At 34.7% G+C, this 13,475-nt stretch overlaps 1 protein-coding gene across 16 annotated transcripts in view; it reads left to right on the top strand.

The window, feature by feature from the left end:
- Nucleotides 1-13,475, top strand: part of LOC115222086 (muscleblind-like protein 1) — a 357,773-nt gene that overhangs the window by 305,732 nt on the left and 38,566 nt on the right. For all 16 annotated transcript variants that reach the window (XM_036511148.1, XM_036511149.1, XM_036511150.1 and 13 more), the window contains 2 exons: nt 4,732-4,873; nt 6,640-6,681. In XM_036511148.1, the coding sequence (XP_036367041.1) occupies nt 4,732-4,873; nt 6,640-6,681 (184 nt within the window). The remainder of the gene's footprint in view (nt 1-4,731; nt 4,874-6,639; nt 6,682-13,475) is intronic.

Below are 13,475 nucleotides of genomic sequence, written 5' to 3'. Positions count from 1 at the left end.
AGATTCCTGAATTCCATAAACTTATTGAATTTTCTCTGTGTCATTCCAAGAGCCCGTTTCTGTAGATCATTTAATCATATGACTAAATCAGCAACAAACATCCCTTTAATGATGTCAATTTGGTGTGTGTAGAGTGATTGGTCAATATTTGTTTACAAGGATAGGTGAACTCCACAGTGACTTATTAGCCAACCATCTGACCATCAGATAGAGAAGAGTCCTGTTAAAGGCTTTCGAATTTAGCATTGCTGATTATCTTGCTTACCTGTGCATCTTGTTGTCTCACCTTGTATGTGCCTTACCTTTTAACTCAAGAAAACCTGGGCAATATATACATATACAATTTGCATTTTATTGTCAGAAACATCAGATGTGTGCAATTCTATTCATATTTCAAAGGTTATTAATATATAACAATCTTGGTTCTTGTCTCTAGATATACAGCAAGAATTCATGTAATGGTAGAGTTTAAGATATTTACACACATCCAGTGGGTCAAAGCAACTATTCTGTTAATAGCAAGAGAAATTGAACTGAGCAATAAAGAAAGAGGTTCCAGCTTAAAACATTTGTTTCTCTCTGGTAGTACATATCTACTTACAACTAGTAGACAGTGGCCACCCTGAGTTAAGTCTATTTGCCTTTTGCTATAGCAGTGCATGCACCAGAGACAACTGGAGACAAGCTGCTGAGTTGTTAAAGTTTTTATTGCAACATCATACCAGTGACTTATTTGCTGTTAAACTGACACCTTCTCAACTCTAATCCTTTATCTGGTTAGATATTCTGTTGTGAGTTCACTTATTTCACTTAGTGGACAATCCCTGTTGGTAGGGAAAATTACAGCAACAACACTACCTGTAGCTGAGCAAATTTTTCAGAAATTGCCAATGTAAACAAACATGCAAACATGTGTCTACATGCACACACACAGACATGTGCAAACATACATGCATATATGTGTGTGTGTATGCATTCGTGTACACACAGAGGGCCTCTGTAAGAGATAGGTGACTAGGAATTTCCTGGTATCTCAGAAAATGTTTGCATATATAGAAGACTAGCATTTGCAGAAAGGAAAGATTCATGAAAACAAAGAAACTTTAACCTAGTGATTAAAATTCCACTTAGGGGCCTTAGCATATATAGATGTATGTATGTGTATGCATGTGTTAGAGAGAGAAAGAATCTCTGTGTGTCTAAATACATTCAATATTGTATCTCATTACTGCTTTCTGATGCTTGTCATCATTTGGTCATGTTCTGATTAACTGTTTCTGTAACAGGTTTGAAGGTGATAACACATGGATAGCCTTATCTCTCATTAGACCAGCCATCAGCCTATCATAAGGTTGTACTGTGTGTGCACATCATGAGAGGATTCTGCAATGCAGCACTGCACACTAATAAAATACTGAAACCTTTATTTTTATTCACAGAGTGCTCTTGTATTTTTTTTAATTTTGCAATGCTGGGCAGCACCACTCCATTGCACTTATTTGCATGATCTGCTTTAAGCTAGTGAGAGCTAGTTGACTGCTAGCAGAGTATATAATGCCAGTTATTATTATTTGCCATTTTCAAGATGCTTGAGATGTCTGTATTGCACTAAGCCCATTAAATTGGCCTTGACTCTTTTTTTGATTTTGAGTTCAAAATCCCAGTTGGATATTGTTGGGCAGAAGCAACATCCATGCCCACCTCCTTAGAATTTATTTTCTGAATCTTTAGTTTGTGTGCCAGTAATATACTTAGTTGTATCCAAATGACTATGGCCAACTTTTCTGTATCAATTGTTCTTTATTTTTAAGTATAAAATTGGTAAGTTAGTGGTGCAACATGCCCTTTTCAACACCTCCATGTTCTATGTTCATATTTCTTCTGGTCTTGACTCGTCCTGCAATCAAACCAGCATTGATTGAATTAGTACCAGTTGTATTTGGGAAATTATTCCTCCAATTTCCCAGATTCTTTTTTTTTTTTTTTTTGTAATGCTCAGTCAAAGACATTCATTGTTGTTCATTACTCCTGTGGTTCACACACACACCCACTTGTAGCTTCTCTATTTGTCATCAGTTACTTTAATTCTGAAATCTACTGCAAAATCAATACTAAATATTAACTGGTAAATTACAGCTGTTGGAATGATGAAATGGTTTTCTTTTGTGTAATTTTTGGTCATTGGTGTTGTTGCTTGTAGCAAGGCATCATCTTCAGGATAAATTTTTTAAAACTATTTATTTTCTTTGCATATATATATATGCATATATATATTAACTTGTGCTCTTTTTGTAGTGAAGTGGCAGCTGTGATGTCCTAATTTCCCGTATTAATTAACTCAAATATTTAACCTGAAGCTATTTGACCTGCTAATTAACTTAACTAACCTTTATCTCAACATCACTACATACTTTTTTCTTTCCCTTCTTACCCCCCCCCCCCCTGCTGTCTTTTATTACCATCCTGTCTCATTCCTAGTTAGTCATTTTAATTTATTAAGCTATAAATTATATGTATGCCAGCACAGCCTACCAGTCAGCTATTGTATACCAACACTGCTAACTGGTCATAAGTTTACTTCACAGTGTAGTTCCTGGTTCAATTCCACTGCATAGCAGCCTCAGCAAATGTTTTCTTCTCTAGCTTTGAAGTGTAATTTAGTTAATGGAAACTGTGCAAAATCCAGCAAGTTATATGTGTGTTGCTGCTATGGGTTGGCAAAGAAAACAAGAAACCAATGTTTAATGGATAATGTCTTTTGTGATATTTGTTCTACATTGAGTTATAGATTCACCCATGTTATTTTTGTTGGAAATTCAGTGAGCTATCAATATACATTAAATTTTAAATAAATTAAAAGGAATGCAAAAATATTTCTTATTAAAACTGTTAGTTGAAATGTCCCAGAGTAAACAGTAACTGAAATGATATATAAATTTCACTCAGTAACATTAGGAAGGGCATCCAGCCATGGAAACCATACCAAGACACTGGACTATGTTGCAGTTCTTGGACCTGTAGTATCCTGTCACATCATCTGACCCTTGCCAGCGTGAAATATGAACACTAAATGATGATGACGACAATAAGTCAAGTATATCTCATTCGTGCCTTTGCCATCTCACTCAAGTGTACCGTTATTGACTTCACTCAAATGTGCCTGTCTTAACTTCATTTTTGAGTTTTCTTTCTCCATGCACTTGTGTCTAACCACTCTGCCTCTGCTTGTCTGTGACAACACTGGTTTCATTTGGATATTATTGCCTTCACTTATGTGTGTGACAGCACTAGTTTTACTGAATATAACATCAGTGTCACTTCTGGTGACAATACTGGCTCTCACTTGTGTGTGATAATCATTTAAACCTTCTCTTCGTTTGTCTTTTATTCCTTTTTTCTTTCTTTGCCTATCATTTTTAGTCTGTTTTTCTTTTCTCCTTCTTAGTTTCATCCTCCCCACTTCTCTCTCTGTCTCTCTTCATTTTAACTACTTTGTTTTCTTAATTTTGTGTTCTTCAGAAGAATGAGGGCTAAACTCCACTTGCAACAGTTTCTCTATTTGTGCATTCCATTTAACAGTCCTCTAACATTGCATTTCAAGAGACTCCAGAATTCTTCACTAACCATATGATATCTCTATAAAAATGACTTTGTTGATGTTTCCCACATACACAAATATTTCTCTAAAGTTATTATATTTTATATATGGTTTAAAGACAATCAAACACTCAAATTGCAATTTTTTTTATTTATTTATAGTAAGGAGAGGAAACCAGGGAAAATCATAGTTTATTTTTCCAATTTGCAAAGTGATGGTGGGAAGGGGGTCTTAGTTGCTTTTGCCATTTAAAGTACAAACACACATACACACTTATACTGTTATATCCACTTTATTTTCTAACAGTATTTTATCCAATAAAGTGTATGAAATATAGCAAAATTGTGTGTTAGTGACTAACTTGCTCGTAGATGTACAACAAAATTATTGAACAATTAATAGTATATAAATACTGTCACAGACACACACGAAAATAATGTGAATCTAACAGTATATGTGTGTGTGTTTTAAATGGTTTTAATGTTTCTTCCATGGTGTAATTATTTTGTATTTCAATACACTCTCTTAGATCAAGTCACTTGTGAAACAAGTGCAACTCAAAGATATTAAAAAAGAAAACAGAAAGAAAATTAAATTCTTTATTGATTTATTCATCTTCATGGTTCATTCAAAATGCTTTCAAATAAAATATAACCATACATAGCAGCAAGTCACAAGTGGTTTACTGACATTTCAAATTTATCTTAGAGGGGTTTTATTTATTTATTTATTATTATTTTTTATCTTTTACTTTTTAAATTTTAATTCCTTCCTGCAACTGTCCTTCAAAGAAGAATACAAGTAAAGTCAAAAAATATTTCAAATATATAAAATCATACAAAGGAAAATTAAATATAATAATCAAAAAAAAAATATTTTAATTTACTTTTTTCAGTTTTTTTTAAATGTCTCCCAGACGATTTATTTTTATAATTTTTTTTCTAAAGTTTTATTTCTATTTTTCTTCCTTCTATAATAATTTCTGCTTTCCTTATTTATCTTGAATAAAATTAAAAAAAATTAAAAAAAAAAAAGAATTTTTAAAAAATTAATTTATTTTATTTTCGTCGTATTCTCATAAATACAAAACCAAATTTCAAGTTTAATTTGATATTTCCTCTTGTTGGCACTAGGGTGGTATTACCGGTGCACCTTATGCTAAACGTGTGGCAGTGGCAGATAGTAAAAGTGGCGTCCCAGTCTATCAACCTGGCAATGTGGCCTACCAGCAGGCACTTGCAATGCAACTTCAACAGCCATACTTACCAGTAACATGTAAGTATCTATTTGATTTGGTTTGGTTTGGTTATTTTACTATTTTTCTGTATATATACAGTACCTCTGAAAATGGATGAAATTGTCATTACTTGTGCACCCTTTATTATAGGTCTGCTCAGTCAAGGCTGGCCTGGAGTTCTATAACATCAGTGAACTGTGTACTGTGGGCCTCTGGAAGGTTGTGATAACTGCGTAAAGCTGCTTCCAGGTGGCTATAGATGTTATGTAGTGCAGTCTCTGGAAGGGTGTAGAACAGCTTCGAAAAGGTTTCATAAGCTGTTTAGAGTAACATTATCCTGAAGGCTATATGATAAATGCAGAATAGTCTCTCAAAGATCATAAGACCTCTGTGATGGCAACCCTCAGAAGGCCATATAAGCTGTGTAGAGCAAATGCCATCAATTTATATAAGCCATGTAGTGCAACTTCTAAAAGCTATGAGCCGTATAGAGTAGCTTGCAGCAACTTTCACCAAGACATTGCCCATGAACATTTACATGTTTAACCCTTTAGCATTTAAACTGGCCATATCCGACCAAAAGTATTCTGCCTGTTTTATGTTCAAACTGGCCAGATCTGGTCTCTCACACCAACCCTACAATATCATTTTAAAAATTACAGCTACCTCATCAAAATCTCATAGCTACAAGATAATGCATGATTAGTTCAAAACAATGTGGATGACAAAGGATTAATTTTGGCAGAATAATGCGAACACTAAAGGGTTAAACATTAAAGGATCAGATATTCATTGCAAAAGAAGACCCATTAATGTGGGATAGTGCTCCAGCAAGGCCATAACTAATAATTGTTCAGATCAACTAATATTTAATAATATTTACATCTAATGAGTAATAATTATATGCATTAAAATTTAATTACTTCTCTGTTAGAGTATATATATATATTATATATCTGTTGGTGTGACTTATAAAAATTTTTTTTTTTTACAAAATGCCTTTCGTTCTGTGAAATAATGTGCATTGTGTGTAAATTTAAGTCAGTACAAAAATGATAGTGATAATAAAGAAATTAATGCATTGAATATAAGAAAAGTTTCTCATGAAATTACGGTGGCTTCAGGAAGGTTGCAATTGAAGGGTTTATCCTTTTAGCATTTAAACAGCCATATCTGGTCCAAATATTCTATTTTATCTTCAGTCTGGTCAGATCCAACCTTTCACACCTTTCCCATAATGTCATTTTAAAAATTAACATGAGCATCTCAGAGCAATGCGATGCTGGCATGCATGTGTGGTAAGAAGTTTGCTTGGCAACTGCATTGTTCCAGATTCAGTCCCACTGTGTAGCACTTTGGGCAAATGTCTTCCATTATAGCCCCAGGCCAACCAAAGCCTTATGAGTGGATCTGATAGACAGAGACTGTAAAAAGTCTGTCGTGTGTGTGTATCTTTGTCTGCCTTTGTCCCCTACCACTGTTTGACAGCTGGTGTTGCAGTCTTTACATCCCCATAACTTTGCAGTTCAGCAAAAAGGACAAATAGAATAAGTACCAGGTTTTAAAAAAAAGTAAGTGCTGGAATCAATTCGTTTGACTAAAATTCTTCAAAGCAGAGCCGCAATATGGCCACAGTTGAATGACTGAGATATGTAAAAGATAGAAATTGACAAATAAAATATGCCTTACATTCGTCAGAGTAATGTGAATGCTAAAGTGTTGAAACGCTTTATTTCTTGATATGCATAACCACCAGTTGCTCTATTAACACATCTCTGTTTCATTTTCCTCTTTTTAAATCCAGATTCATCCACAAAGCTGAATGAAATTCAACCGTATTTTACTTGTAAGTTACTTTTTAATTCATTTTTGTTGCTGTTTTTTTAGATCTATGACAATCTTATTGAGGAAACCTATAAACAAAGACATTCTATCCATGGTCATCCCATATATTTTTTTCTTCCAGATACAGTTTTACTCACTTGCATTATATATGTTGTTTTTTCACCCCTCCTGCCACAAAAGTACATGATTTAAAGGAGATTTTGCTATTATTTTTAGCAGATCATTCAACCATTTAAAAACTACCTTCTTATCCCTGCTTGTTAGTGTGTCTGTCTATTGTTTTTTTACCTGAAGAATTGCATCTAATGAGAAACTCTTAGTTGTAACAGTGTATCATGAGCTTCAACAACTAAAGAAACCTTCCTTCATATATTGAGTACTTTTTCTTTCTGTTCATCCAAATGTGTGGGTGTGTTTGTAGCCTCTTCTCATAGTTTACTATTTACCTGTCTTATCTACAAAAAGTAGTAGTAGTGGTGGTGGTGGTGGTGTGGTGGTGGTGGTAGTATTAATCTTTTTTTATCCACTGTATAAAGACACAGTGTCATGGCACACCATCAGCTTTTTGAAAGTTATAGTAAATGAAAAACAACAACAAAAAAACAAAAAGCAGTATTAAAATTTTATAAAACAGAAATGGATGCTGCACTTTGCCACAAAGGAACATATGTGCTAGTGTGATATATTAAAAAAAAACCCATGAGGTTTTAAAATCATCCTTTTATTTTCCAGTATCCTTCAATTCCCAAAACTCATGGCACACACGTGATCTATATACATTACACAGAACTGAATCAAAAATATTTATTGTAGACTTAATGTCTTTGAACTGCTTGAATTCTCAGTCAGATTCTATCCTATGACATCTTATCTCCTATAGTGGAACCATGAATTACTATTTTAAACTGAGAACCAATATGGAGAGTAGACCAAGTGATTAAACAGCAGCTTCTTACTTAATTAGATTTTGAAGATTATGTTGTTACTATTAGTGGTGTGTAGCCCCAGGTCACTCATGATTGAGCAGACTCATGATCAAAGACATTCCAGTAATGACATGCGATTGGTTTATATACATAGTCTTCTGTCTTTTTACGTACTCCGGTCATGCTGAGGCACTGCTTTGAAGGAATTTAGTTGACTGAAGTGACCTCAGTGCTTTTCAAGCCTGGTACTTTTTTTGTTGAACTGCCAAGTTATAGGGACATAAACACACCAAGACTGGTTGCCAAATACACACACACACACACACACACACACACACACACATATGATGGGCTTCTTTAAGTTTCCATCTACTAAGTCCACTCACAAGGCTTTGATAGTAAAAGGCACTTGCCCAAGGTGCCACACTGTAGGATTGAACCAATCATACCTGCATGTAAAGGACCACATTCTCCATAGCATTCTTTCCTGTTCAAAAGTGGTAGGGTTTGCTTTAAAGGATATTTCCACTGTTGTTTTTCACAAGCTGAAGAACTGCATAGAAAATCCTTCATCGGATAGCTGTGCTTATATCATGTGTTACTCCCTTGGTCTGACCTGATTGAGCAGACCTGTAATAAAAGGCATTCCAGCCATGACAACCCTGTCTTTTTCCTATGAGCATGGAACCCAAGACCACATCATCCAATGTGTTCTTCACTTGAAATAGTAGTGTCAGTTAAGGAATTTGGCTGGTATTTCTAGCAACCTGAGCAACCACATAAAGGTTCCTCTGTTGACTTAATGATTATAAATGATGGTGGTAGTTAGCATCAATATGAACAATGATCATGATGTAACACTAAGTACGACAGAAATCCAGTTTTACTGATTGTGATGGTGATGATAACATCAAAGTTGTTTATGATGTTAAGTCAAAAATTAAGAACTGTTTTAGATATGATAAGAAGCATAGTTATCATTTTAGCACCAGGTCAGCCCTAGTCAAGAAAACTTATAACCAAAGGAATCCCCTTCATATCCAACTTGTCTTTTTAGAGCTTCTACATTCTTATGTGCCCTCTTCATTTTCCCTCATGATGTTACTTGAAGTGCATTTGGCTGCTGTTTCTAGTATATTGAGCAACCACATTGTTTCTTCTACGTTAGTGTGGATGGTGGTGGTGGTGGTGGTGATGAGGATGATGATAGTCTTAATTTTGCTTTTCTCATTTCTGTCATCAGTGATTTCCTTTTCTTATTTTTTGGTGCAGGGAATGTGTTTACATGGTGCAGTTCTTTGTTAGTGAGTGGAAAAAGAAATTTCCTTTCTACAAATTAAAATCATTTTGTTTTTCCTCTGAACAGAGTGTAGGGAAAATTCAACAAACAATTCAATATTTACCTCTCTGTGAAGAAGTTCCACATTGAAAAATAAAATATTTTTCCACATAATTTCAATTAATAAAAAATAAATTCTTTAATTCATAATATCGAGTGAGGTGAGGCAAAATACATCCCTAACTATTTCAACAACAACAATATCAATAACAATAATTAATAATAATAATAATAATAAAGAGAATAATGTGTGGAAGTGTAACAGACAGGTGGTGGGGGTGATGTAGTCAAGGAAGAGAGAACAGGGTATAATAATCACAATGATGGAGAGAAGATGAAAATATATATATTAAAAAAAATTATGATCACAATTAAAAACAAAAAAACACAACAATACAGCCAAAAGAGCAAACCCCAGGTAATTGTGACTTATTTCTGTAACTAAATTGTATATCGGTGATGAATTTGAACCATAAATTTTGCAATTTCCTGCTGACTGCATCAATGACCGAGTTATTTATTGGCATCGGTCACAGGCTCTTTCTGTGTATCTCGCATCTTCACCACCACCACCACCACCTCCTTCCCTCACTCTCCAGTAACATTCTTGTTGTATTGTGTACTTGCATACACACACACACACACACACGTCTATCCATTCATATAAACATCTATTTGTACACATACACACAGTTATAAATTTAGTCATTTATACATTCGTAATACGTTTGTGCAAACACACATTTGTGTGTGTTTGTGCATGTGATTATGCATACAGACAGTGATATAGATTTATAATGTATACTCACAAACACATATGTGCATAACACATGTTTGTGTATGTAGACAGTGGCATATATATATATATATATATATATATATATACACACACTTTAATAGAGGAGCAGAGTTACTTATGGACATTATGTGAATATACATTGCTAACAATGATAATACAATCATATACACAGTTACACACATATATGTACACACTTGCATGTATGCAAATTATAACATATTCATATATATGCACTCTCTCTCACACACACACACACATACACACACACAGAGTAACTTACACAACATCATTCATGCACCACCATCATTGCGTTAACATCACTCCTCTCACATACATTCACACACATACCGCTTGCATTCATTATCATCATTGTCATCGTCATCAGCAGCAGCATCATCATCTTCAACATCATCGTCATTGATGATAAATATTTCTGCATATCAAGTACTCATCATTCAATTGGCTTTCTCTAACCATAACCATCTCATTCTGTTCTGGTCTATTATTATATTCAAGTATTAGTTTATCCTGTATAGTTAACCAATTTGAAGACAGTAGGGTAGTGTTTCTGGAAGATTTGGCTGCAATTTCTTACAGGTCAAGTCACCTGAAAGAGAATCAATCTTTTCAGAATTCAGTAACAGCACAATGACAACACCAACACCACAGTACATTGCATTCAACATAATAATTATAGACACTTCTATATAAAAAAAAAAAGAAAAAGAATCTGTATCCCACAAAGCTACAAAAAATACATACAACCCCAATTACATATCAGGAATAGCCAACCTCATAAAAACCAGAGACAACCTGAAACACAATACACCATAACTACACATAACTGAAATAAAACTCAACATCAAACAAACTAAACAGGGAAATAATAACAAAAACAGACATAGGAAAACCGAAAACTGGCAAATGTTTGTATCTAAGATTAAGCACAAAACTAACAGTAAAACCCTATGTACTTAGCTGCAGTATCAGCAGCAACAATGGTCACTACACATTCCATGTCACAATAATAGCCTCAAATGATATTGCCATATGGCAACGCCAGGTATATGCTCTGAGTAGACATTTCATGAAAACTGCTGAAACACAATAGGAAAAATAGGCACCATTCACAGAGACTATGGCTTTAGCTTGTTCCTTCTATCAGATGCCCAATAAGCAATTGTGAAATTTAGAAGCATAAAAGCCTCAGGGTCTGACAAAATGACAAATATATGCCTGAAATACCTTGTGGTTTGAAGGAATCACTGCACTGTGAATGTTTACAATAACTTGTGCCTACACTGTTAAATTCCTATAATTTGGAAGCTGGTCAAAACTATCACGGTTCTAAAGTCCAGCAACAACAACAACCCAAGTGAAGTAGTGGCATACAGACCCCTGATCCTCCTAAGCACACCATCAAAAATGTTTGATGGGTAAATCCTTGACCTCATCAGCCTACAAATTCCTATCTCCAAGTCACAACATGGCTTTGTGCCTTATTATATAACACACTCACCGGTAAAATTTCCACTTTTTTCAAATTTTATTGTCCTAAAATTTTCGTTGCATCTTGCAACCTTTTCAATAGTTTTGACTCCCATCTTGTCTGGTTCCTGTTTGCCTGACATTGTGGCCTCCAGTAGCATCTGTAGGCATACAGAAATGGTCAATGCCAAGTATGTGGTATAGTGCTCAGCTTGATGGAAGGCAGGGTCTGTGAGCTGTACCTCATCATTCAACTGATTAAACTGCATGTCATAAGATTGCTTGATACATGTGAGGCTGCACAGCAACGACAACAACAACCACAACAACTATGCCACCAGCAACGAAAGCAATACCACTAACATCCCTCACTACAATAGTAACAAATGTAATTGTTCCCAAATAATTGTTTTTAACCCCTAAACCAATGTTAAAATTGTTTTTTGCTCTCTTCCCCTTCACCCTACACCCATCATTATCATCCACATCCCCCACCTCCATTCTCAGCTCCCTACCAATAATGGTTCGCGTGCTGGCTCTGTTATTGTAGTACTGATTTCTCTATATTTTCATATTTACCTTAGGTTCTCTCTCTCTCTCTACAACTTCTCATTCTTCCTTTCTCTGTTTCTCTTTGTACTACCATCTATCCTTTGTACATATTTCTGTGTTCTATTCTCAATACACTTTATTCTTTATCCTAAACATTTGTGGGCAGCAGGGTGTCCTTTTTTTTTCGTTTGTATGTTGTAATTATATTTTCTGTCTCATTCTCAAATGCATTATTTATGCTTCACTTTTTTAAAAAAAGCTTTTACAAAGTAACACATGCATGGCTAAATTAATTTTATATATTATATGCATCAACCAGCATGGCTGAAGTTCTATGACTTAAACCATCTAAAGAATTTATATATATATATATATATATATATATATATATATATATATATATATATATATATATAGTGGTTAGTTTTAGAAAGGGCATCCAGCCATAGAGACCCAACTAAAATAGAACATAACGTTTCCTAACCTATCAGGGATGGGAGGAGTACCTATAAATAAGGATCCAGGCACATACACACACACCACGCCTTAACTAATAATGTTTGGTGGTAGATGGGGTTATTGAAAGCAGTCAGCTTGCATGAAGGACAAAGTTGGATGACGAGAGAAAAACTGGACATTAATAAAAGTATCCACTACAGTGTGTGAGACAGAAGGCTGGAAAGCTATGAGCATGAGATGCATGTAAAGAATAGTTGTTGGGTGAAGGACAATGCAAGGAAATGGAACCAACAGAACAGGAAGAGTAGAAAAGATACAGGTAGATGTGGAGGATGATCTCAGTATGCTGTGTCTCACTGTGACATAGTAACAAATGTAGGGGAGATGTTTTGTTGAAAGTGAACTATCTAACCCATACCAACATGGAAAGGCAGTAAAAATAATGGTGATGAGGGCAATGAGTATCACCATGGATTAGACACAGCAGAAAACATTATTAATACAATTTGAATTCTGATTCTTTACTGACTCTACCTTTTCATTGCATAGATATTCTGTAGTCAACAAAACTTCATTGTCTAGGTAGTAATTGTTTACATTGGTGTTTACAGTTATTTTCCTAATTATTTTAAACTTCATTCCCTTAAAAGTTCTTGATTTGATATGGGCCATAATTTTAATACCAACTTTTTATACATTATTTTTACAAATTAAAGGCAATTGACTTGCGCTTACAGTAAGCCACTATTGATTGTGCCTATTTACAGAACCTGGTGAGGTGTTTGACAGCATGGTGCTGCTGATAATACTATTTCATTTTCTACACACCTTTACAAAATGTTTTCGACACACCTGTGCCATGGTATCTTAGTTCTTTAATCTTCTTGATTCTCACCAAAATCAAATTTTAGCCGAAATGGAAATTGATTTCCAAACTTCAGTACCATAGGGATGTAGTAATTCATATCAGCATTGTCCATAATACTAGTCATAACACTGGCTGACTCTTTCACCAGGACTACAGAAACAGCCAACTTTAATGTGTAACGGTTTTCCCTGTCTTATAGGATAAGGCAGAGCTATAGCAAAACTGCCTCTTAATCAGTTACTCAAGTCTTTAGCAAGATACATTTCTATTGGCCTCATAATGTAGCTGATTTATAATATCCTGATATTCATCAGTAATAGGTTTCTCCAGCAGGCTGTTACTTCAGTGACTATGTTCTTATTTG

The sequence above is a fragment of the Octopus sinensis genome, linkage group LG19 (genome assembly GCF_006345805.1).
Source record: "Octopus sinensis linkage group LG19, ASM634580v1, whole genome shotgun sequence".
Lineage (NCBI taxonomy): Eukaryota > Metazoa > Mollusca > Cephalopoda > Octopoda > Octopodidae > Octopus > Octopus sinensis.
Note: the sequence above shows the minus strand (reverse complement) of the source record. Positions and strands in the feature narration are given on the sequence as shown.